The sequence below is a fragment of the Acomys russatus genome, chromosome 19 (genome assembly GCF_903995435.1).
Source record: "Acomys russatus chromosome 19, mAcoRus1.1, whole genome shotgun sequence".
NCBI classification, from domain to species: Eukaryota; Metazoa; Chordata; class Mammalia; order Rodentia; family Muridae; genus Acomys; species Acomys russatus.
The window spans coordinates 37,178,366-37,203,293 of record NC_067155.1 but is presented as its reverse complement, the minus strand read 5'-3'; the positions used below and the strand labels follow the sequence as shown (position 1 = coordinate 37,203,293).

The 24,928-nt window shown below is 53.1% G+C and overlaps 1 protein-coding gene across 1 annotated transcript in view; it reads right to left on the bottom strand.

Moving 5' to 3' along the window:
* Positions 1 to 6,471: 6,471 nt before the first annotated feature.
* Positions 6,472 to 24,928, bottom strand: part of Micall2 (MICAL like 2) — a 32,105-nt gene continuing 13,648 nt past the window's right edge. The window contains exons 2-17 of the mRNA XM_051161159.1: positions 22,976 to 23,024; positions 18,952 to 19,093; positions 17,902 to 18,092; positions 17,106 to 17,221; positions 15,513 to 16,517; positions 12,833 to 13,101; positions 11,802 to 11,895; positions 11,072 to 11,214; positions 10,078 to 10,227; positions 9,860 to 9,924; positions 9,662 to 9,785; positions 9,207 to 9,297; positions 9,032 to 9,105; positions 8,369 to 8,483; positions 6,721 to 6,767; positions 6,472 to 6,568 (exon numbers count right to left, since the gene is read on the bottom strand). Of these exons, the coding sequence (XP_051017116.1) occupies positions 6,495 to 6,568; positions 6,721 to 6,767; positions 8,369 to 8,483; positions 9,032 to 9,105; positions 9,207 to 9,297; positions 9,662 to 9,785; positions 9,860 to 9,924; positions 10,078 to 10,227; positions 11,072 to 11,214; positions 11,802 to 11,895; positions 12,833 to 13,101; positions 15,513 to 16,517; positions 17,106 to 17,221; positions 17,902 to 18,092; positions 18,952 to 19,093; positions 22,976 to 23,024 (2,749 nt within the window). The 3' untranslated portion in view covers positions 6,472 to 6,494. The remainder of the gene's footprint in view (positions 6,569 to 6,720; positions 6,768 to 8,368; positions 8,484 to 9,031; positions 9,106 to 9,206; positions 9,298 to 9,661; positions 9,786 to 9,859; positions 9,925 to 10,077; positions 10,228 to 11,071; positions 11,215 to 11,801; positions 11,896 to 12,832; positions 13,102 to 15,512; positions 16,518 to 17,105; positions 17,222 to 17,901; positions 18,093 to 18,951; positions 19,094 to 22,975; positions 23,025 to 24,928) is intronic.

The following is a 24,928-nucleotide window of genomic DNA, read 5'->3' as shown; positions in this document are numbered from 1 at the left end:
GGCAGGACTGAGTCACTGGAGACGGGGACACGGATAAGCAAGCCCACAGTACACTCCAGCCACGGGCTCCAGGTATGGTCCCCAGCTCTGAGATGCTCTTAAGGAGTCCTCGAGGGACCCCAAGTCACTTTCTTTTACCCTCCATCCACTCTAGTTTGGTGCCAGGGTGCAGCTTCAAGGTCCCACAGCAAGATGGTGCGTGGCGGAGCTCAGCCAGGGTCTGTCTCTGTGCTTGAGAACACTGGCTGCATTGACGTCCCCTCAGGCTTGAAAGGGAGTTGATGGTTCACGACACAGGTCTTTCTCATTTATTCGCGCATTAAGAAAATACCAGAGGAGCCAGGCGTGGTGGCGCATGCCTTTAATCCCAGCACTCGGGAGGCAGAGGCAGGTGAATCGCTGTGAGTTCAAGGCTGGCCTGGTCTATAAAGCAAGTCTAGGACAGCCAAGGTTACACAGAAAAACCCTATCTCGAAAAACCAAAAATAAAGAAAAGAAAAAGAAAGAAAGAAAGAAACCAGAGGAGCCCCCATTGTGTGTGAGACATTCTGTTGGCACATGGAGTCCACAGTAGGAAAGAAATGACTGAGTCCCCTTGCCCCCACCTCAGTGTCATCCACCTTAGACATCAGAAAACAGGGCAACACCCAAACACGCTGCTCAGGACCTTCTGTGAGAACAGGAAGGCAAAGTTACCCAGAGACCTGGAAGTAGGGAGCCAGTTGTGAGGCAGCAAGCGTGTGTGAAGCCCTCCCCCCATGCCCTCCCCCCCAGCCCCCAACCCCTGACCCCAGGCACAGGAACCTGGCAGCGAGGGGGGAGGACAAGAGGTACTGCAAGGAGGTGAAGCTCTGTGAACACAGGGTCATGCCCCTATGCCCAGTCATGGTGTGCCACTCCCTACCCTCAGCTTGACTTCCTCACCTCTTTTTACACAGCCACTAGAGCCCAGAGGCAGGCCCTATCCCGCCTGCTGCCCAAAGCTCAGAATGTCTTCCAGAAGCTTCTGACTCTCATAGCTGAAAACCAATGTGGACATAAAACAAACAAAGAAAGAAAGAAACAAATAAACCCATGCCCAACTCCATACGCACACAGGAATATTAGGATCTGGATTAACTCTGGGAACAGAAAGTGCACACATATTAAGCCCTGACTGTATGCACAGGCAACAAAAGAGCACCTAGCTGGGAAACCTTGGTTCCCTCAAGGTTCTGGCTCCACAAAGGCCCACTCCCATCCTTGTGCGCTATCCCAACGGCTTTGGACAATGGAGTCTGCAGATTCCAAGCTGGGGGTGGCGGGTGAAGACAGCTCCACCTGTCTCCGGAGGCCACCTCATTGTTCCACAGGCCCTTCATGCTCTGCCTCCTGGCTGAAGGGGCTTGGCCTTCAGCATCTGTGCTCTAAGGATGACTTCCTGGACCCCTCTGTCATCATGCCCTGTGGGGCAGCAGGCACCAAGCCCCTGGAAAATAGCAGGGATGCCATACAAGCCTGGGTCTGTTCTGGGGCCATCCTATAGGTTACCAACCACCAAGCTGGCAGCCCCAAGGCTACATCTGAGGTCTATGGAGAGCAGCCTGTATAACAAGCAGGGGGCCAGTGTCCTGACCCCTCTTCCATATACATAATCTGCAAGGTAGCCATCCCATGGGAATGAGCATCCCCGTGCCCCACCCAACCAGGACACAGCACAGGAGCTCAGAGAGCCCTCTACCCCTGAGTTCCAGCCTCCAACTTGCAGCTGACCTGCACTGTGACTTCTTGGAGCTACAGAGCCTCCCTGAGCCTCAGAGACCACCCTATCTGTGAAATTGCTCCTGGCACCTCCCAGCAGCCCCAAGCCTGTTGTGTGCCAGACTGCCTCCCCTGGTGGTCAAGAGGCTGAACTGCAGTGAGTCACTGCATGTTGTTTTGTTGTTGTTTCATTTTGGTTGGTTGGTTTGGTTTTTCCAGACAAGATTTCTCTGTGTAGCCTTGGCTGTCCTGGACCCGCTTTGTACACCAGGCTAGCCTCGAACTCACAGCGATCCGCCGGCCTCTGCCTGCACACCTTTAATCCCAGCACTGAGAGGCAGAGGCAAGAGGATCTCTGTGAGTTCGAAGCCAGCCTGGTCTGCAAAGTGAGTCCAAGACAGGCAGTGCTGCACAGAAAAACCCTGTCTTGAAAAAAAAAGCAAACAAAACCAAACAAACAAACAAAAAACCTATAATTTGCCAGGGGCAGTGGTGCAGGACTGTAATTCCAGTACTCAGGAGGCAGAGGCAGGTGGATCTCTGTGAGTTCGAAGCCAGCCTGGTCTACAAATTGAGTCCAGGACAGCTAAGGCTACACAGAGAGACCCTGTCTCACAAACAAACAAACAAAACAAAACAAAACAAAAAACTGGGTGACCAGGTGGGATCAAGAGAAGTCAAGGGCCAGGTACATATGCCCAGACCCATCTAAGCCTTGTGCCCTTAATACAAAAAGGATCCTGGAGCTCCAAGCTGCCCATGGAGCCCAAGACTCAAAGAATAAGGTGATGAAACACCACAACTGTAGCAGCTTCTGCATCCACGATCCATCACTGAAGGAAGTCAGGACAGGAACTCAAAAAGGGCAGGGACCTGGAGGCAGGAGCTGATGCAGAGGCCATGGAGGGGTGCTGCTTACTGGCTTGCTCCTCATGGCTCGCTCAGCCTGCTTTCCTATAGAACCCAGGACCACAAGGCCAGGAATGACACCACCTATAATGGGCTGGGCTCTCCCCACCCCCCATCAATCACTAATTAAGAAAATGCCCACTGGCTTGCCTACAGTCAAAGCTTATGGAGGCATTTTCTTTTTTCTTTTTTTTCTTTTTTTTTTTTTTTTTTTTTTTTTTTTTGGTGGGGGCAGCTGTGGGAAGGGGTGTTTCGAGACACTTTTTCTGTATAGCACTAGCTGTCCTGGAACTTGCTCTATAGACCAGGCTGGCCTCAAACTCAGAGATCTACCACCTGCTTGGTCTCCCACATCCTGGGATTAAAGGCGTGCATCACCACACTCAGCAAGGAGGTTCCCTCTTCTCAGATGACTTTAGCTTGCGTTAAATTTGGGCCATAAAACTAGCCAGCACAACTGACCAACTTGACATGCAAAACACATCACCGTAAAGCCACAACTTTTGCTCTCTTGTTCATCTCCCAAGACCACCCATTTTAATATAAACATCACAATATCAAACATTTTACAAACAAGAAAGTCATTCAAATTCAAGCACTCTAAAAATTCAGTCTTTAAAAAAACATATATAACCCAGTTTCTTTTAAAGTCCAAAGTCTCTTTTAAAATTGAAAGTCTTTCAATTGTGGGCTTCTATAAAATAAAATAAGTTAAATACTTTATTTCAAAAGGGAAGAACCGGGCCACAATCCCAATCAGATAAAAGTAAAACCAAACTCCAACAGTGTAAATAACTCAATGTCCAATATCTGGGATCCACTCACGATCTTCTGGGCTCCTCCAAAGGCTGAGGTCACTTCTCTGACTCCACCCTCTACAGCACACCCAACTTTTCTCCTAGATTCAGGCTAGCTCCACACCACTGCTGGCTGCTGACCTTGGTCCTGGGGTCTGCTGCAACTGGCCTCCACTTTAACCAACAGCCTCGCAAAGGCTTTCTTCATGATGCCAAGCCTCAACATGACCCCGTCAGTCCTGGCCCTTCCACTGCCACTGAGGTTCTTCCTTCACCAATGGCCTCTCTCGGGTGACCAAGCCTCAGCTGTTCTCCATGACCCCTTCATGCCCTCAAAACCCATAGCACCAGGGTGACTCTCACATAGGACCGAGTTCAGCTGCCAGCACCAGGTATAACCATCGGCCGCCTCTGGAACACAGCTTCGGTGTGCTGACCATGAGGAAACGCTTCCCAAAAGACTTCACTTCAGGGATGCTGGGCTCTTTTTAATCAGAGCTGATTCTTCAGCCCCGGCTGACCAGCATCCATTGCCCCAGTGAAACAAAGACGTTACTTCAGTGGTTCTCTTACCATGTTAGCTGCACGTGATCCTTCAGGCCAAGCTAACCAGAGCCACAGATTCTTAACCCCAAAGAGCAAACGGCTCTAATCAGAGTCACTGAGGGACTCTCAGAATTCCCTGTCTGCACTGCTCTCAGCATTTTTATCTTCCAAGCTCCCACGATACAGCTCACTGAAATCTCAACACTCAATGGCTTTTCTAGCGCAAAGTTCCAAAGTCTTTCCACAATCCTTCCCAGAATACACGGTCAGGTCTGTCACAGCAATACCCCACGCCTACTACCAATTTCTGTCCTAGTTAGGGTTATCATTTCTGTGATGAAACACCAGGACCATTTGGGGAGGAAAGGACTTACGTTTTAACATGCATAGTCCATCACCGAAGGAAGTCAGGACAGGAACTCAGTGCAGGAACCTGAAGGCAGGAACCAGCGCAGAGGGTATAGGAGGGTGCTGCTTCTTGGCTTGCTCCTCATGGCTTGCTAAGCCTCCTTTCCTATAGAACCTAGGACTGCCAGCCAGGGGATGGCACCACCCACAAAGGGATGGGCCCTGGCCCCATCAACCACTAATTAAGCTAATGTCTTTCAGTTAGGCAGTGGTGGTACACACCTTTAATTGGGAGGCTGACGCAAGTGGATCTCTGAGTTCCAGCCCAGCCTAGTTTACAGAACAAGTTCCAGGACAGCCACGGCACTCTGTGAAAGAAAGAAAGAAAGAAAGAAAGAAAGAAAGAAAGAAAGAAAGAAAGAAAGAAAGAAAGAAAGAGAAAAGCCAGGTGTGGTAGTACATGCCTTTAATCCCAGCACTCAGGGAGGCAGAGGCAGGCAGATCTCTGAGTTCAAGGCTAACCTGCTCTATGAAGCGAGTCCAGGGCAGCAAGGGCTACACAGAAAAACCCTGTCTCAAAAAGAAGAAGAAGAATGATACAAGACAGAGAACAAATGGTTTTTCTAGAAGCTTCACTTTTAAGTATATTTTCATTCCCATCATTAAAACTTTTTTAAAAAGAAAAATGAGGAGGAGGAGAAAAGGAAAAAATAAAACACCCTACAGGCTTGCCTACAGCCCAACCTTATGGAGGCATTTTCTTTTTCTTTTCTTTTTTTTTTTTAAGATATATTTATTTATTATTATGTATACAATGTTCTGCCTGCATGTACCCCTGCAGGCCAGAAGAGGGCATCAGATCACGTTATAGATGGTTGTGAGCCACCATGTAGTTTCTGGGAATTGAACTCAGGACCTCTGGAAGAACAGTCAATGCTCTTAACCACTGAGCCATCTCTCCAGCCCGGCATTTTCTTTAATTGAGGTTCCCTCCTCTCAAATGACTTTAGCTGATATAAAACTAGCCGGCACACTGCCACGCCCAGCGCCATTACTGCTGGGCCAGCCCTGCCTATCCGTGGCCTGACTCCCCCAAGCCTCTCACCCTACTGTTCTTCCTCAAGCCTGCAGAGCAATCCCAGCTTTGAGAAGACACACCTTGCAGCCGCCCAGGGACTCTATGATCAACCCCAGGCATCTTCCGTCCACATGTCAATGGTGTCCAGGGCAGAGACCCCAGACCATGGGGACCTAATGGTTATAGTATCCCACTCTGCCCTTCCCATATATACAGCCAGGAAGCAACTAACATGTCCAGAGAGGATGCTGGGTAGCTTCAACTGTCAACTAGATACAGTAGAGTCACCTGGGAGGCATCTCAATGTGGGACTGCCTCAATCAGGTTAGTCTGTAGGCTTATCCTGATTGCTTCAATTGAAGTTAAAAAAAAAAAAAAAAAAAAAAAAAAAAAAAAAAAAGACCCAGCCTGGAAGTGAGCAGCACCATTCCCTGGGGTTGGGACCTGAATTAGCTAAAAGTATAAAAGCAAACTGAGTCAGGAGGTGGTGGCACGCGCCTTTAATCCCAGCACTTGGGAGGCAGAAGCAGGCATATCTCTAAGTTTGAGACCAGCCTGGTCTACAGAGTGAGTTCCAGGACAGCCAGGGCTACACAGAGAAACCGTGTCTCGACCCTCCCCAGCCCCCACCCCCTCCACCCACACAAAAGAAAACTGAGCTCCAAGGGTGTACATAGCCATTCTGTTTTTTGACTCTGAATGTGATGCGGCCGGCTGCTCAAAGCCCGGTCACGTGACTTCCCTGCACTAACAGACTGTAACCTGGAAGTGGGTGCTAAAAACAACTCTTTCCCACTTTAATTGCTCTGTTAGAATATTTTTATCATGGCAACAGAGAAGAAAACTAGCACAGAGAAGAGCTCCACCCAAAGCATCTGGCACAGCCCAGGGCTGGGACACAGGCACTCAGCCCCTGGCACAGTGACATACACAGGCAAATGTGGGAGGGTCAATGTCTTTATTGAGGTTACAAGGACCCAGAGCAGGGCCCTGGTACCCCCAAGCACCCCATCTGGGACCACAGCACCGGTCTCTTCCTGAGAAAGGCCAGGACCCTGGTGCTAGCGATGTGCAGCTCACATCTGGCCACCTTTGCTCTTCGAGGGCCAGATCTTGGAAAAGCGGAACTTGGACTTCTTCCTCTGGAGATCTGAGGGGAGGACAAAGCCACGGAGCTTCCGGTGAGGCTCGGGGAGTTTCCTTCCTGCCACCTGTGGGGGGCCGCCACGCCCACCGGAGGCCCCGCCCCTACCCAAGCTGGGAAGACCATCCTCCCAGGCTCCTGCTGGGCCCCATAATTACCCAGGTTCTGGATCATACTCTCCAGCATTTCATCCTCCTCTTGTTCCCTAGAATGGGGAAAAGGGTGACTGACTGTAAGGGATGTGGGTCCTGGAGAGCTTTAGAGAACAGATGCTTTCTCCCTAACACCTCATCTGTTTGTTTTCTCAAGACAGGGTTTCTCTGTGTAGCCTTGTAGACCTCTGTGTAGCTTTGTAGACCAGGCTGGCCTCGAACTCACTGAGATGCCTCTGCCTCCCTTTGAGTGCTGGGATTTCAGGTGTGTACCACCTCTCCTAGCTGTCTGGTTAAAATTAAGTGCTAAATTGGGCTTGCTGGTGTAGGCACATCACAACAGCTACTTGGAAGTCCTGGGCAGGAGGATTGAGTTTGAAGCCTGCCTGAGCCAAAGAGTAAGTTCAAGGCCAGCCTGGGCAACTTAGGAAGACCATGCCTCAAATTAAAGTAACAGTGCTGGGCTATAGCACAACATTGGCAGCCCCCACTGAGGGGCTGGGGTATGGCTGTGTTAGAGTCCTCATATAAAGTACTTCAGTGAGGGGCTGGGGTGTGGCTCAGTGGTAGAGCCCCTGCCTAGAATCCCCCAGTGAGGGGCTGGGGTGTGGCTCAGTGGTAGAGCCCCTGCCTAGAATCCCCCAGTGAGGGGCTGGGGTGTGGCTCAGTGGTAGAGCCCCTGCCTAGAATCCCCCAGTGAGGGGCTGGGGTGTGGCTCAGTGGGAGAGCACCTGCCCAGAATCCCCCAGTGAGGGGCTGGGGTGTGGCTCAGTGGGAGAGCACCTGCCCAGAATCCTCCAGTGAGGGGCTGGGGTGTGGCTCAGTGGTAGAGCACCTGCCTAGAATCCCCCAGTGAGGGGTTAGGGGTGTGGCTCAGTGGGAGAGCACCTGCCCAGAATCCCCCAGTGAGGGGTTAGGGGTACAGTGGCAGAACACTTGCCTAGTATTCATGAGGCTAAGTTTATTTCCAGCAAAACACACACACACACACACACACACACACACACACACACACACGATAATCTGTCACTACAACCACTACTATGCACAGAGAAAGTAATGCTCAGCAGAGGGGACATAAGGCCAGAAGAACCCATCTAAGAGGGAGCGCCACAGGGCTGGGCCACTTTGGAACACTCTGGCCAGCCACTGTCCTCACTCTCCAGAAGGTGGCCTACATAAAAACGAAGTTTTAGGGGCTGGGTAAATGGCTCAGCACTCAACTCCCTTTGCAGAGGACCCAGCTTCAGTCCCAGCACCCACAGAGTAGTTCACGACCACCTATAACTAGAGTTCCAGGGGATTTGATGCCCTCTTCTGGCTTTTATAGGCTCTTGTATACATGTGGCGTACACATATTCTTGCAGGAATACAGGCACACATATAAAAATAGCGAATAAACAAATACTTTTTTTAAAGCCATTTTAGGCTTAGCTGTTCGGTTTCACAGTCCAAAGACCGTTGGTCTATTAGCCACCCATGGCTGCCACATGGATGACAGGCCATTTCCTTCCTGAGCTGTATGAGGCAGTAATACTGGAAGGAGCCCTAACGGAGGGCTAGCCTCCCAACCCCAAGTGCTCTTATGTAATGCAACCTGGCTTCCACTGACTAAAAGGCAGCCTGCCTGCCAGCTGGGTCTCCCATCCCTCACCGGAGCCGGTCCTCATCCAGGAAGTCAACGATGTCACTGCGGTCATTCACGGTGTCCACATATTGCTTCAGCAGCTCCTGCTCCCGCTGGCGGTCCTGGGGGGACTTCAGACGCTCTGTGGAGACAGCCTGCCGTAAGTAGGAGCCCCACTCCTCTCAGGCACACTGCCTACTATGGTTGGACTCCTCCCCCCCACCACCCCCGCCGCCCGCCCCGTTGGAAGGGAGTGCTTGACGGAAGAGCTTACAGTGTGGGCCAGATCAAAGAACAAGCCATATAGCCCGAGTGTGGGGCCACCGGCCTCTCTGGCTTTGCTATGGCTGAGGCAGAGGTCCTACAGCTAGGATATGGTGGGCAGGCCGTTCTCATCGCTAAACAGGCCCCTCCCACATCATCCCCTTGAACTCCACACTAGATGTCGGGGTCCGGGGAACAGGGGGAGCACACTGTGAGGCCCTTACTTTGCAAAGCATCAGACTCAGGCACAGACCAGCTAAGGCATTTCTCGGAGGTCACACAGCCAGAAGCATAGGAGCAAAAGCCTCATGGCTTAGCCACAACCGTATCACCATTAGACTCTCACGGGTCAAAGTAGAGCAAACGGGGAAGTTGGCACATGGGGCTACGGCTCTCAGGCCAGCTTTCCCGGGGACAGACGCGCACCTGGCTTGTCCATCAGCCTGCGCAGCTCGCCCTGGAGGTCCATTTGCCGCTCCTCCAGGTGCTGGTCCTTGGACCTGCAGGACACATATGGCTGAGACTCAACCTGACCAGGCTGTCCCCAGCCCCATCCACCGGCTGGTCCCCACAGGGCACCGCAAGGCTTGGGGGTTCGCACTTGTACATGAGTTCCGATTCGAGCCTCAGCAGCAGCTGCTTCTCATGAATAAGCCGGAACCAGTCCACCATGAGGCCATCCTCGGCGGCGTCTGTGGAGAGACATAGCTGGAGCAGGGAGACCACAGAGTGCCGACACCCACCCTGGTGCAGAAGGGCAGACCTGGGACAGGGAGAAAGCTAGCTAGAGGTACTACAGGAGGAGGGCCTGCAGCCAGCTTGGGCATAGCCAGTCTGCAACTAGCATGGGATGGAGCCGGCCTGTACAAGGAGGGGGCGTGGCCAGTAAGGGATGGCCAGCCGTATGGGGGCGTGGCCAACTCATGGGCGTGCCCAGCGGTAGGGTAGTGGTAGGCCACATTTAGGAGCATGGAAAGATAAGAGTGTGGCCCCCAGTGGGTCTATGGTCAGTAATGGGGCATGGCCACTGGTAGGGGCACTCTCCAAGCTGCTCACCTCCCTCGGCTGCCCGCAGCCGCTTCTCCAGCTCCACACCCCTGAGCTCCAGGGCATCCAGCTGATGCTCAATTTCCTGCAGCTGCCTCTGCAGCTCCTCCTGGGAGATGTAACTGGGGTGTAGCTGAGGGACCAATGGATAATGAGCACAGGCACAGGACCAAGGCCTAGCCGCCCCCTGATGCCCAGCTTACTCACCCTGACTGGGGAGGTCACAGCCTCGCCGGGGGGAACAAGGACACTGTTGTGGATGGCAGGCCTCTCTGGAAAACAGACAGACTGAGGCCCAGAGTCTTGAGGGCACCAAGCCCAACAGAACCTGGACATGGCCTGACCACTCTACTCTAGGCTGTGAGCCCCAGCAGGCATTGCCCCTTTCATCACATTCCAAACAGAATGGCATCTCTAGGACCGACCTCTTGTCCCCCAGGTGGCCGTCTCCTTCTCCTTCCAGCTCCTGGACCGGTCTTCTGGCTTCCTGAGCTCTGACTGGAGCCAATCAGCGGAAACATCAAGGCTGGGAGGGACAGCTAGTTTCTTGCGGTGTGATGGAGAAGGCGAGGGGGCTGCAGGCACAAAGGTTGAGGGAGGGGGCAGAGACACGTGTCAAGCCTGCTGGCCAGAGCTCTAAGCCGCTACTCTGCCCCAGGCCAGCCAGTGTTGCACTGCCATGCGCCTCCCAAGAGGGCACTCTGTCCTGTCCAGACTGGCCATGTCCACCCAGGGAGGCAGCATCCAACAGACCCAGAATGCCAGTGCTGCTGACATCACAGATGTGACCCACAGATGTTACAACTGGACTAAAAGCAAGCATGACCCAACACATATGTGTTTACAGGCACACCTAAACATGCATGAGCATCCATGCCTGACACATACATGCACATATATTCAGACTATTGTCTGAACATGCCTCACACACATACATACATACATGAATCCACATGTACACATATGCAGGCCATGTCTCACCCATGTATATCTGATGCCTGAACACACATGTGCACACATATAGGCTATGCTTGAACATGCCTCATACATCCCAGGTAAAAACACATGTGCACACATTTATCCAGTGTGCAAACACATACATTCACATATATTTTCTATATCTATGCATGCATGTACATATTGATACCTTATATCCAAAAATATATGCATACATAAGTCCTGTGTCTGAACATGCATGTACACACCCCCACATATACGTGTCATACATCACCATATATACATAAACACATATCTTGTGCCTGAATACATGAATGCACACTAAACCCATGCAGGAACACATACGTACATACATTCCTACCATATGTAAGCACCCCCTCTGGCTAAGCAGGGCCTCTGTCTGACCTCAGTAAGTATGCATACCCCACACAAGGACACACCTGGATTTCCCACAAGTATTACCTGCAAGGCTGGGCCCGGAACCAGCCGGGCATGGTGTCCCCTTGAGCTGAACGTGAGCCACGGTGATGTGGTTGCTAGAGTCAGAGCTGCTGGTGGCTTTCCTGGGAGTGTCCCCTGTCCTAGGCTCTTTTTGCTCCAGAGCCCTGGGTAGAAAATAAAGTGAGTCCCAGTCCAAACAGGGACAGTTAGGAGTCTGTCTCAAGGCCATATGCCTGTGTCCAAGGTCCATATGCTCTTAAGGAAGCCACCTAGCCAGGCCTGCATCATCCCGGCCTCTAAGTCTAGGACCTGTCTGCTTTCAACCCCAGGGCACAGGGCTGTGGGCCGCTCCATGCTCCCTGTGGGGGCCGGGGGCCTCAGGCTTGCAGGGACAAGATGCACTGGCACCCTAAACCAGGCGAATTGCTTGGCATGGCACACCAGGTGCCCTGCATTCGCCACATCCCTTAAGTCATCCCACCAAAATGAGGTGTCCCTGTCCCCCTGTCCCCATCACCTGGCAGGTAAAGAGTCCCAGAACACTCAGGCTGGTATGAGGCAACTTTATCTACAAATACTGAAAGGTCCAAGTGCATGTATGTCTTCTGGCCAGAACTGGGTCAGTCCCCGGATGGGCACTGCCATGGTCTCATGTACAGCACTTGCTGTGTGCTGGCCAAGCTCAGACTGCAGACCCACGAGCACAGGTGTTGCCCTGCCAAGTGAGCCCCACACAGCCACCCCTGCTCACCTCCCAGCAGGGTTTTTCTTATCCACAGGCTTCAGGCGGGCCCTCCATCCTTCTGGTCCCTCCTCCTGGCCTTCCTGACAGGTGGAACCTGGACCTGAGTGTAAGGAACAGATCAGGTAGGTAAGACAGGTTGGAATGTCTCCTTATAATTACCTGCACCCTTTGACAACGCCCAGAGCCAATCCATCACACAGGACACAGGTGGGGCTTCTAGCCTGGCCGCTGTGTTGTATACTCCTGAGGGCATCGCTGCCCCTTTCTGAGCCTCAATTTCCAATCTGTCAAATGGATGTTGACATGGAAAGAAAGCCCTGTGGACTGACTCTCCATGTGTGACATCATGAGGAATGACTGGGCATGGCTACTTGTCCATAGTCATCCTTAGCTCACACCTAACCGTGGCTCAACAGGGAAGTCAAAGAGAAAGTTGCAGAACTCGGGAGGCAGAGGCAGACAGATTGCTGTGAGTTCAAGGCCAGCCTTGTCTACAGAGTGAGTTCCAGGACAGCCAGGACTATACAGAGAAACCCTGTCTTGAAAAATCAAAGAGAGAGAGAGAGAGAGAGAGAGAGAGAGAGAGAAAGTTGCAGAAAGATACCTCTGCTGTGCATCCTGAACCCCACTCTTCCCAGACACTCACAGATAAGGCAGGGGCATGCTAACCCAGAGTGTCTGGGAAGAGCTGCCGGGGGTACAACAGGACCCCAATCCTAGACAGGCCCATTGTGAAGGTGTATGGGGCCCTCTTTCTGCACCCTGGGGATACAGCTCAGGACAGAACGCACAGTGGCCTGGGTTTAGATATGAATCTGGGACAATGGTCATGATGTAACCCTGGGAATCCTGGCCACATAGCTACATAGGGATGGCAGATGAAGACCCATAGAGGACTATGGGTGCTGAGAGCTGAGACACAGAACAGCCAACACCCAGAACACCCTTCAGAGAGAAAGGCAGCCAGGACATATAACAACGCATGTAGAGTGACAGAGCCCAGGGACCCCTCTCCATCCCATAGAAGGGAGTCTTACCCTTTACTGCGGCCACCGCTGCTTGTGACCTGGAGCCAGCGCTGGTCTTGCCAAGCCCTGCAGATATACCCTGGCTCTTTTTGCCATCTTGGAGGGTTACAGATGCCCAGCGGGTATTGCCTACACTTGGGGGGACTGTAGGTTCCGTCTTCGAAGTGCGGTTAAGGGCCTGGGGGGTAGCTGAATGTGACAGCTTGGCTGAAGGGACGGTTTGTGGCACTTCATTCTTCGGAAGGGTGGTTGGGACAGAGGAAGAGGCTGGGGAGGGCCTGCGGGGAAGAGAGTGGGCATCATATATGGGTGAATCAAGGAGTCACACACTCCCCAAAAGCTAGTTGCCAGAGTGACCCCAATGAAACGGCGGGCAGTCAACCCCAGGCCAGATGGCCCATGGCATATGCTTGGGGCCCTTACATGCATTGGTAGCTCTTTTGCACTATTCAACCTGGTATCCTTTGCGATTAAAATGTCCCCCAAATACATCACACATAGTGTGCCAGAGCTGAAGCACCATAGAAGGTCCAGGCTGGTCTGCACTTGCCCGGCTCAGTATCAACTTACTCAGGGGCTTGAACAGTCCTGCCCAGGTTCTAGCCCCAACCTGGGCTGTATGGCGATAGCTTACCTGCATTGTCTTAAGCAACACACATGCAGGTACACAGAACCCAAGCAACATGTGGCACCGTGCCAAGCTCTGCCAAGCCTACCCTGCAGAGGCCTTCAATATATTAATCTCCTGCTGATCCCAGGACCAGCCCAGGAGCCTCTAGGCACCAAACGGGGGTGTGTTCAGGCAGTTACAAGCCAGGAATGTCCCACTCGGAATACATGGACCAACCCAGGATAGAACCTCTTGACTCACTAGACAGCTGTACTGGGTTGAATGGGGGTCTCCTAAATTCACTGGGGAGTCCCTGAGGAGCTTGGGGTATGGGCTCATTTTTAAAAGGTGGTAGTGTGCACCTGCTCTACAAAACAGGACGGCCAGGGCTACATGCAGAGAAGGCTTGTGAAAGAAAGAAAGAAAGAAAGAAAGAAAGAAAGAAAGAAAGAAAGAAAGAAAGAAAGAAAGGGGCCTCAGTAGATGTGACCACTTTAAAATGCAGTCACACTAGAATACATCGGTCCTCTTTCAAAAGCTCTAACGTTATAGGAGACAGACAACACAGGTGTGGTGTTGCACACCTGTAATCCCAGCACTGCGGAAGCTCAGACAAGAGGATTTGGAATTGAAGGTCAGCTTGTAAATCAGAGGACTGGGATACATACATGAAACCTTGTCGCAAAACCACAAGGACTGAGCAGACAAAATGGCTCACTGGATAAAAGTACTTGCCACGAAAGCCTGACAGCCTAAATTCAACCCCTTACATAAACATGGGAAGAAAAAAACAACTCCATAAAATTGTTCTATGACCTCCACACAGACATTGTGACATGTGCACTCCTCCCCACAAACACATCACATATAATGAAAAAATTAAAAAAAAAAAAAAAAAAAAAAGAGAGAGAGAGAGACTTAGGGTGTGGCTCAGTGGTAGAGCACCTACCACCTGGGATACCATAGTGAGAGGCTGGGGTGTGGCTCAGTGGTAGAGCACCTGCCTAGAATCCCCCAGTGAGGGGCTGGGGTGTGGCTCAGTGGTAGAGCACCTGCCTAGAATCCCCCAGTGAGGGGCTGGGGTGTGGCTCAGTGGTAGAGCACCTGCCTAGAATCCCCCAGTGAGGGGCTGGGGTGTGGCTCAGTGGTAGAGCACCTGCCTAGAATCCCCCAGTGAGGGGCTGGGGTGTGGCTCAGTGGTAGAGCACCTGCCTAGAATCCCCCAGTGAGGGGCTGGGGTGTGGCTCAGTGGTAGAGCACCTGCCTAGAATCCCCCAGTGAGGGGCTGGGGTGTGGCTCAGTGGTAGAGCACCTGCCTAGAATCCCCCAGTGAGGGGCTGGGGTGTGGCTCAGTGGTAGAGCACTTGCTTAGAATCCCCCAGTGAGGGGCTGGGGTGTGGCTCAGTGGTAGAGCCCCTGCCTAGAATCCCCCAGTGAGGGGCTGGGGTGTGGCTCAGTGGTAGAGCACCTGCCTAGCATATAAGATACCCTCAATTCCATCTCCAGCACTCTACAAAAGAATATAAAAAAGAAGAGACAGAGAAAGAGAAAGCAGAGTCCATGCAACAATGGAATTAGAGATGGAGTGAGGCAGCCACCAACCAGAGGATGCCAGGAAACTCTAGATGGGAGAGTGAAACTCCTCTGGAGCCTTGATGGAGTATGTGGCCCACCACAGGACACACTTCTACCACTGAAGCTGTCCTGCAAGGGGTGACTCTCCCCACTCTGTCCACACCACATGGTCAGTGCCCAGTGGAAGAAACTATAGATGCCAGACACAAAGGGATGCTCAGAACCCCACTCCACTCATGCAAGCCATCCAAGGCATGGAGCCAGTGTGGCTCCCAGTCAACACCTGTTTCCCTGCTCATAAGGGTCCTGGAGCACCAGTCTAGAGTGTGCCACCAGCAGTCACCAATGCCTGTAAGACCACCATGCCCTGAATTCCTGCCTCTATCATGTTGCCGACCTCCACTTCCCAGATAAGGAGGCTAAGGCCACACAGTCATGGAGGGACAGACTTCTCCATGTCCTGGTGGGCAGGTCAGAGCCACATCCCACATCTCTCCCACCTACCTGCTTGGAGCCTGGGTACCAGCTCCTGTCAGCCCCGGCAGGGCCTTCCTAAGAACACTTAGTGCTTGCTCCCGGCTGCTCTCCTGGGCAGAGGTATTCACAACAGCCGAGACCTTGCTGGCAGAGGCATTCACCACAGTGGTGAGCTTGCTGGTGGAGGCAGTTACCACAGCGGTGACCCTGCCGGCAGGAGCACTCACCACTGTGGACACCTTGCCATCAGTGGTACTCGCCACAATAGGGGCTTTGCTGGTGGGGGTATTCACCCCAGGGGGGGCCCTGCCATTGGGAGCATTTACCACAGTGGGGGCCTTGCTGGCAGGACTGCTTCTGGCTGGGGCTGGGGCCGGAGAAGGGTTCTGGAAAAATTTCTCTCGGGCCTGCTGGGTCCTAGAGGCTGAAGGGGTCCAGGCTGGGGTGGCTGCTGTGCTTGGAGAGTCCGTGCTCAAGATGAGGGGAGTCTTAACACCTTTTGAAGCTTCCTGGACTTGGGGTACAGATGGGTGAGAGTCTGGAGCACTTGGGGACACAACAGGACGGGAACCGACGGTCACTGTGCTGCTCTGAGCAGGTGATGACCATCTTGTCGGGGAGCTGTTAGTCACATGGGTGATAGCTTTGCTATTCACAGAATTAGTGGCCACTGGGCTCATGTGTAGCCTGGGCCCCACAGGGCTCCCCACATGGACGCGGGAGGTAGCTGGCTGGTTAAGTTCAGTCTGGACGAAACCTTTGGCCGTCGTGTTGCCTACAGCAGGTTCCCAGGCCCTCAGCGGTACCCTGGCCTTTAGCGGTGTCACCTCTCCATTTGTCTCCTGAACCTTCCGTGAGGTGCTGACTGGCTTGGTGTCTGCAGCAGCACCCTTTGGCTGCCTGGAGGCCAGGCTTGACAACTTGGGACTCACAGGGGTGACTTCTTGGCTGTGATGAGTACAGACAAAGACCCCTGGCTCTCCCGTGGCACGGTAGGCCCCTGAATGCAGGGTGTTGGAACACTGTTTACACCTGTGGGAGGAAGCCATAGAGACTGAGGGCCGGTGCTATCGCTCAGTCATTCATTCTCCCCCTCCCTTATTCATGGCACTCTCCCAGAGGCATGCACTGCCGTACTCCTCCATCCACGCATGCGGTCGCCGATCCATTCATCAAGTGTCCATTAATGATTTCAATCATTGTGAGTTGCAGCCTCCGCTGGTACCCCTGTCATGAGTGTGGACACCACAGGAAGTGCTCAAACATGTCACCAGATGCACACATAAAGACTGCATAGTATACCCCACTACCAGGAGTCCAACTACCCCAAGCTTGCAAAAGAGGGACATGGGATTCACTTCTTGTCTCCCAAATCTAGAGGCTCTGGGAGGCAAGAAGGAGATGACTAAGGGTCACAGAGTTAAAAACAAAACAAAACAAACCCACAAAGAGCTGAGAAGACAAGGGAGAATGAGTCAGTGTGTCCAGAGGAGGACATTAAAGGAGGCTATTAGGGTTCAGCAGTACTGTCGCCATGGAAGACAGCTGGGAAGACCATGGGAGCCACGAGAGGTGTGTGAGCAGGAAAGGTATGTCCTGCCATGCAGCAGAGAGTCATACCTGAAGCAGCTTCGGTGGTATAGTCGCCCATCAGCCAGGTGCCGCTGCACAAGGTGAACGTGTTTGCCACAGACCCCACAGCTGTTGCTAACAGAGCTGCCCGCAGTCCCCAGAACCTGCAATGGGGGTGGGGGGGATCATGGATCACCGTGGGGCAGCTGGCATCTTCAAACCCCCCCACCTCAGCCCAGAGGTGGCCAACAGACCCCCACCTTTATAGGCTGGAAAACTGAAGCCCTGAAGAGCCACTAGCCAGGGCATAGGCACAGCTACACACTCCGAGGCTTCAAACTGGCCCTGTCGGGGAGCAGGAGACTGGACTTTGGGAATCCTGGGACCCAGTGTGGGGCTAGAGACAAACCTAGTACCTTGTGCTACCTCTCCAAGCTCTGGGATCAGGCCAATCCCCCTCGCCCCACCTCTTAGGATCCAGGCCTACCTTGCTCCTGGCTTCATGGAACCTAGAGTAACCACTGAAGGACAGCAGGGGGCGCTCACGCCCAACACTGCATGGCTGGCCAGGGAAGAAAGGTCCAACCCAGTGCCCCTTCCCACACAGGAAAGAGGACAGCAACCTAACCAGCCTGGAAAGGTCTATGGTTCCAGTTCCATTCCACCTGGAGGACCTCTCGTGCCTCAGTTTACCCATTTGTACTATGGGAAATCACAACTCTTGCCATGCCTAGGAAAGCCACCTCAGTGGGCACACTGGATACAAAGCAATGGGAAAGGGTGCAGTACCCTAAGAGAAAAACCCCACAGCCCTTCAATGCCCACTCAACCAAGCTATGCTTACAGCCTTTGGAGATGGCCTCTCTAAGCCACCTTCACTCCTCTGGACCACAGGGTTTGTCCTAGCTGGAGACAGTGGTGATCTCTGAGTTGGAGCAGCTGAGGGCAACTTGGCAGGCTGGGCCAGGACCTTCTTTGCAGAAAGTTCTTCAGTTGAGTCTGATGAGGGTCTCTTTATACCAGCCATGCCCCCAACTGGCATGAGACACAGAAAACAGGAGTCAGGGAGGGAGGTTCTCACCCAGAGCTTGGACCCTCTAAGAGGTCCTTGTGCCCACAGTGAAAGGCACAGGGCCCCATAGAACAGCTGGTGGGATGCAGAGCTGAGGAAGGGCAGCCCGAGGGCACATTCTTCCCAGAAAATCCTGGCCTGGCCTTCACCCCCCTTCTCCTAGCCCACAGCCCCATGTAGGGTCACGGAAAGGGACTTTTCTGTTTCCAAACCACCAGTGGGGCTGGCCCTTGGCCCAGGGGGATTCCGGAGATTTCTAAAGCAATAAGAGGAATGTGGTGCAGGGAGCCAAGCAGCTCCCCACTCACAGGGCCGGGAGAAGACCCGGTCTGTCTGCTCTGCCCTGCCCAGCCCTGCCTGAGCCACACAGCTTCCATCACCACAGTCAACCCAGCATTACTCAGGATCTGCCAAATGATTCCAGGAGACCGCTGAGACCCCGGGGGTCGAGGTGGACAAAGAGGGTAGAAAGACGGGGACAAGAGTATATCTGTATGTAGGAACACAGGGTGGACAAAAGCCTGGATGAGCATTCCCTGGCAGGACTAGGTTGGGGAATAAGGGAGCCCGGAGCACTCACTCTACACTTGCACAAAGGCCCTTGGTCTCCTTGGTAACAGGCATGGCTACAGGTATCCACATGTGTAGTCTCAAAAAGGTACCCTCCCCGCATCACTACCCATCAGTACGGGATCATGAGAACTGAAAATGGGCAAGGGGCCAAGATGGGCCACTGAGGCATGGGCTGGTGACCCTGACGACATCAGCAGTCTTCTTGGGTATGCCTTTGGCAAGGGAGGGCCCTTCTGGACAGATACTCACTTGGCGACCGGCCATGGAAGTAATTGTAATACTGTGACACATAGGTGAGGATACTCAGCCGGTCTGGAACCTTCAAGGCCACCATGTCCTCGGCATCCAGCAGGGCAGGGATGCCCAGCTGTTTCTCAGCCACTTGAAAGGCCTGGAGAGGGGTTTAAGTCAGTGGGACAGACAGTAGGAAAAATGATGGTTGGGCCACCAGGCCAGCTAAAAGAGGGACGCAATGAAACCTGGGCTCCAAGTCCAAGAGCTCCTGCCTGAGTGACCTCCCAGGCTCAGCCTGTCCATGTGTATAAAGCTCAAAGTCCCAACAGATGCTTCTAAGGAGACCAGACACAGGGCAAGTTGTATGCTGGGGGCAGGTGCTATGAATTGAACCCAGGACTTCCAACATGCTAGGCAGGTACTCTACCACTGACCTATGCCCCAGCCCCTCACTGGGGGATTCTAGGCAGGTGTTCTACCACTGAGCCACGCCCCAACCCCTCACTGGGGGATTCTAGGCATGTGCTCTACCACTGAGCCACACCCCAGCCCCTCACTGGGGGATTCTAGGCAGGAGCTCTACCACTGAGCCACACCCCAGCCCCTCACTGGGGGATTCTAGGCAGGTGCTCTACCACTGAGCCACACCCCAGCCCCTCACTGGGGGATTCTAGGCAGGGGCTCTACCACTGAGCCACACCCCAGCCCCTCACTGGGGGATTCTAGGCAGGTGCTCTAAGGCTGGGTCACATTCTCAGTCCTTCTTTACTATTTATTACTAAGTAGGCCTGGCCCAGGTCTTGAACTCACTCCATAGGCCAGCATACTCTTGAACTCATAATCATCCTCCTCAACCTCCCAAGTAGCTGAGATGATAGGCCTGCAGCCACAGTTGGCAGTTTGACAAGGGCTTTGAGTGGGTGGAAGTATCAACAACCACAGGTGGGTATCTCAGTGAAGCCAAGAGTCAAATGAAGAGAGAGAGAGAGAGAGAGAGAGAGAGAGAGAGAGAATAGGGCGGAGTCCGAGGGTTACTTGGCAAGGGAAGAAAGCGGGCGGCGGGGGGGCGGGGCAACTAAAGCCATATATAGGTCAGTATGTATGGTGCTGGAGATAGGCAGCAGACAGTGGATGTGGGAGAGGCACTGAGCTGGTAATGCAATGGTCTGGTATGCAGTAGGTGCCCTGTATATGTAGGTTCCTGGCCTTCCCAGCCCATTGTCTCCTGTCTCCGGCTCAGGGTGTCAGCCACATCATAACAAGCTGCTCTAAGTAGATGAGGTTTGGCTCGGTAAGGCTGTGGAGGCTCAGAGTTGGTTCCAAAGTGATGAGCTCCAGGGGTGGGGTGAGGACATGCACCCTCCCAAAGACTCCTAGAGCCAAGCCTGGCAGTACAAGCCTGTAGTACTAGCTACTCAGCAGGCTGAGGCAGGAGGATTACAAGTCCAGGGCGAGTGCTGGTACTGGGAGTGTGGCTCAGCGGTAGAGCACCTGCCTAGAATCCCCTAGTGAGGGGCTGGAGTGTGGCTCAGCGGTAGAGCCCCTGCCTAGAATCCCCCAGTGAGGGGCTGGGGTGTGGCTCAGCAGTAGAGCACCTGCCTAGAATCCCCCAGTGAGGGGCTGGGGTGTGGCTCAGAGGTAGAGCACCTGCCTAGAGTCCCCCAGTGAGGAGCTGGGGTGTGGCTCAGTGGTAGAGCACCTGCCTAGAATCCCCCAGTGAGGGGCTGGGGTGTGGCTCAGAGGTAGAGCACCTGCCTAGAATCCCCCAGTGAGGGGCTGGGGTGTGGCTCAGAGGTAGAGCACCTGCCTAGAGTCCCCCAGTGAGGGGCTGGGGTGTGGCTCAGTGGTAGAGCACCTGCCTAGAATCCCCCAGTGAGGGGCTGGGGTGTGGCTCAGAGGTAGAGCACCTGCCTAGAATCCCCCAGTGAGGGGCTGGGGTGTGGCTCAGAGGTAGAGCACCTGCCTAGTATGTGTGAAGCTCTGCTCTGAGTACTGTAAAACCTAAAAACCTAAAAAACAAAACAAAACAAAAAAAAAGTAAAGCTCCTAGAGCTCCCTTTAGCTTAGGGCAGAGGCACTGATGTCATGGGCCTTGTTCCTTTTGACTACCCACATCCTGGTGGCTCCCAGAGCTCTCCTGTAGTTCCCTTCACTAAGGCTCCTCTTCCAGATGCCTGTGTGGCCTCCACGTAGACGTCAAGTCGGGGTTCCTATGCTCCCCCCACATGTGCATCCCCCGAAGGCCCCCATACACATTCATACCAAGCCTTAGATCTCCCCTGACCCACAGAGCAGGCCCAGGACCTGGTCAGTCTCATTGGTGGCCCTCTGTGTGCACCTCTCTCCTGCAGAGCCCGGGGAATGAGAGCCTCCAGGTTCGCACTTCCCAGGAGGGAAAGACCAAAGTTTTTTCTCTGCCATGTATTGTGCCTGCCTAAAGACCCCACGCCACCCAGCTAGGACCCTCAAGTGCGTGTCCTGCCTGGCACCCTATAGCCCCAGGGCCTTTGCCCAAGCTGACCTGCCAGCAAGACACCCGTGCACCCATTCTTGCGGCCTCATCTCTTTAGCATATATGCCCATCTCACACCCAGTGCCATTAGAATAGTGTTCCAGCCACCTTGACCTCGGCCACACATGGCTGTAAGCTTCTGCAATGCAGCCAACACCTGAGGAACTGCCTCTATTGTGCACATGTATGTGTGTATGTGTGTGCATGTGTGTGCACATACATGTACACATGCACGTGGAAGGCAGAGATGAAGGTCAGATATTTCCCTCAATTGTTCTCTACCTTATGTTTATTTTTCTATATGCATCTGGTGGGGGGTGTGCACACATGTTCAAGTGTGTGTGTGTGTGTGTGTGTGTGTGTGTGTGTGTGTGTGTGTGTACGTGTCATGCAGTGCATGTGTCCTGTGTGGCCATGAGTGTAGAAGGCCAGAGGCTAACACTGATGTCTTCCTTGATTCAAGATTTCTCGGTTGAATCCAAAGTTAAGCAATTGGGCTAGCCGGCTTGCTTTTGGAGGTCCCCCGTCTCTATCCCCCATGCACTGGCATTGCAGGCCAGCTATGGTACCCATCTGGCATTCACATGGATGCTGGAGATTTGAACTCAGGTCATCATGCTTGCTCTACAAGCAGTTTACTCATTGAGCCGTATGCCCAGCCCAAGGGGTTGGGATTAAAGGCCTGTGCTACCATGCTCAGCCCGGAACTGAACCTTTAATTGTATTTCAAGACAATTAAGTTGCAGAGGCTGCCCTGCCTAGATGGGTAAACCATCTCATGTCCACTGTCTCGGCCGTCCTCAGAGATATCAGTGTCAGGGGCCCATGTGGACCTTGCTTGGCCTGGAGTAAGAACAGATGTGTTCAAGGAACAGTGGGGCTTATTTTGTAGCAGGGAGAGTTAGGCTGGTACAGGGAAGGGTCTCATGATGGGAGTACAGAATAGGTCTGGAACCAAGGGGCCAAGGAACACTGGGTGATGGTGCACGCCTTTAATCCCATCACTTGAGAGGTAGAGGCAGGTGGATCACTGTGAGTTCGAGGCCAGCCTGGTCTTCAAAGCAAGTCCAAGACAGCCAAGGCTACACAAGAGAAACCCTGTCTCCAAACAAACAAACAAAACAAAGGGCCAGGGAAGGTAGTCTCCAAGGACTAGGTCCAGTCCACCCCCAGGACTACCAGGACTCACCCTCCCACAGCCTCCAGGGGCCTTGCTCTGCCCTGTGTGGATCAGCCCCTCCATCCTCAGGAAAGGAAGTTGGCTGCCACTCCCTGGGCCCCCAGCAAGGGACAGAGGGTTCTTGGGGCCTAAGATCCAAGATCAGAGGTTGCTCACAGACCACAGCTTGCTCAGCATGGAGCTGGCTGAGGAGATAACAGAGAGACCAAATGTCCAGAATGGGGCCCCTGGATATCTAAGGGGAAGGCTCGCTTCCCTGAGGCGCAGAGGTCCTTCAGACATGAAGCTGGGGGTTTGAGGCATGGGGCTTAGAGGACAAGGCAGTGGGCATCAGCTGGCCAACTCACCAGCTTGTTGTTGTCATAAATGTTTTCTTTCCGGAGAGCACTGAAGTCTCTGAAAGATAAAAACACTTGTGTCAAGCTGGGCGTGGTGGCGCACGCCTTTAATCCCAGCACTCGGGAGGCAGAGGTAGGTGGATCACTGTGAGTTCGAGAGCAGCCTGGTCTACAAAGTGAGTCCAGGACAGCCAAGTCTACACAGAGAAACCCTGTCTCGAAAAAAAAAAAGACAAAACAAACAAACACTTGTGTCAACAACAACAACCTGTCATAGCACACACCTTTAATCCCAGCCCTCAGGAGGCAGAGGCAGGCAAATCTGAGTTCGAGGCCAGGCTAGTCTACAAAGTGAGTCCAGGACAGCCAAGGCTACAGGGAGAAACTGTCTCAGGGGTGGGGGTTGGGTAGGAACACTTGTGTCAAGCCAGGTGTGCTGGTGCACGCCTTTAATCCCAGCACTCAGAAGGTAGAGGCAGGAGGATCTCTTTGAGTTCAAGGCCAGCCTGGTCTACATAGCAAGTATCAGAAGAGGTAGGTCCATATAGGGCAACCTTGTCTCAACAAAGCCACTCAACTCTAAGAAGGAAGTAAGGCCTTGAGGGCCATTTTGCCCAAATGGGGAAACTAAGGCCAGAAATGGGGCTGTAAATTCAACAGGTCTTGAGCGAATGTAAGATGGGTAGGCTGACACCAGGTCTGGCTCGTAGTCTACTCTGACCATAATAATGCCACTGCCTCCTATCACCTCGGGACTGGTGCCCCACAGTGGGTCCTCAGCTCGGTCCTCACTTCTGGCCCCTAAGGAGGCTGAGCCCTTGATGACCATTCCTGGTCCCTTAAGAAGTATCAGGAGGGGCTGGAGAGATGGCTCAGTGGTTATGAGCGCCACTTGCTCTTCCAGAGGTCCTGAGTTCAATTCCCAGCAACCACATGGTGACTCACAACCATCTATAATGAGGTCTGGTGCCCTCTTCTGCAGATAAAGCACTCATATGCAATACATAAAATAAATAAACCTTAAAAAAAAAAAAAGAATATCTTCATTTTGAAAAAAAGAAGAAGAAGAAGAAGTAGCAGGAGCCAAATGCAGAGATGGACAGTCCCCACCCCGGGCCCACAGCTCAGAGTAGGCCTCTTCCAATGGAGAAAGGACAGTGTGGAATAAACACGAGAGACCCTGGGGTAGAGAACAAAGCCAACATATAGACAGATGGGATGACACATGAATAGCAGGCGACTCTCTGTATATCAATCTGGTTACCATTTATATTTCCATGGCACGTAGGGGACCACTGTTCTAACAAGCTCATAAACACATACATCCTAGAAGCTCACAGGTCTTGTGGGCTGGACACTGAGCACAAAGAGGCGTCAGGACACATGCAAGACCCTCAGCAGCAGGAGACAGGGCCAACCATTCAATCTTTCATTCCTGGGAAGGTGAGACTTGGTGTCCACCAGGGACCCTACTTGGTCCCTGGAAATTAACCCAGGGTGGGGCCCCCAAGCAGCTTGGATGGTGGAGCTTTCTTGGAGATGCCAGGGGTGCCACCCACCCAGTACCTAGTGGGTCTCAGACTCCATGAGCATGTCACAACATGCCCTGAAATGCCCTCAACGTGACACACCATGGCCCATCTAGAAGCTGCTTTGTCTAGCCCTGTGCTGACAAGAGAGGTCAGCCAGAGCCTGCTGGCACCCCAGGGGAAGCTGGCTAAAAGGCGACCGTCCATTCATCCACTTGCGGTCTGTGGGTCCCAGGGGCCAGCTGCTGGCACTTGAGTGACCTAAATTGTCCAGGAAGCTTCCTGGCACAGAGGAAGGGTCTCTGACCGAACACCACGTCCTGTTTCTTAGAGTCTGCCTCTGGCAGGCCACTTCCCTTGGGACCCCCAGTTTCCCTGGCTTTAAGGACAACACAGCTTCTAAGACTGAATTCTTAGCCGGGCAGGCATGGTG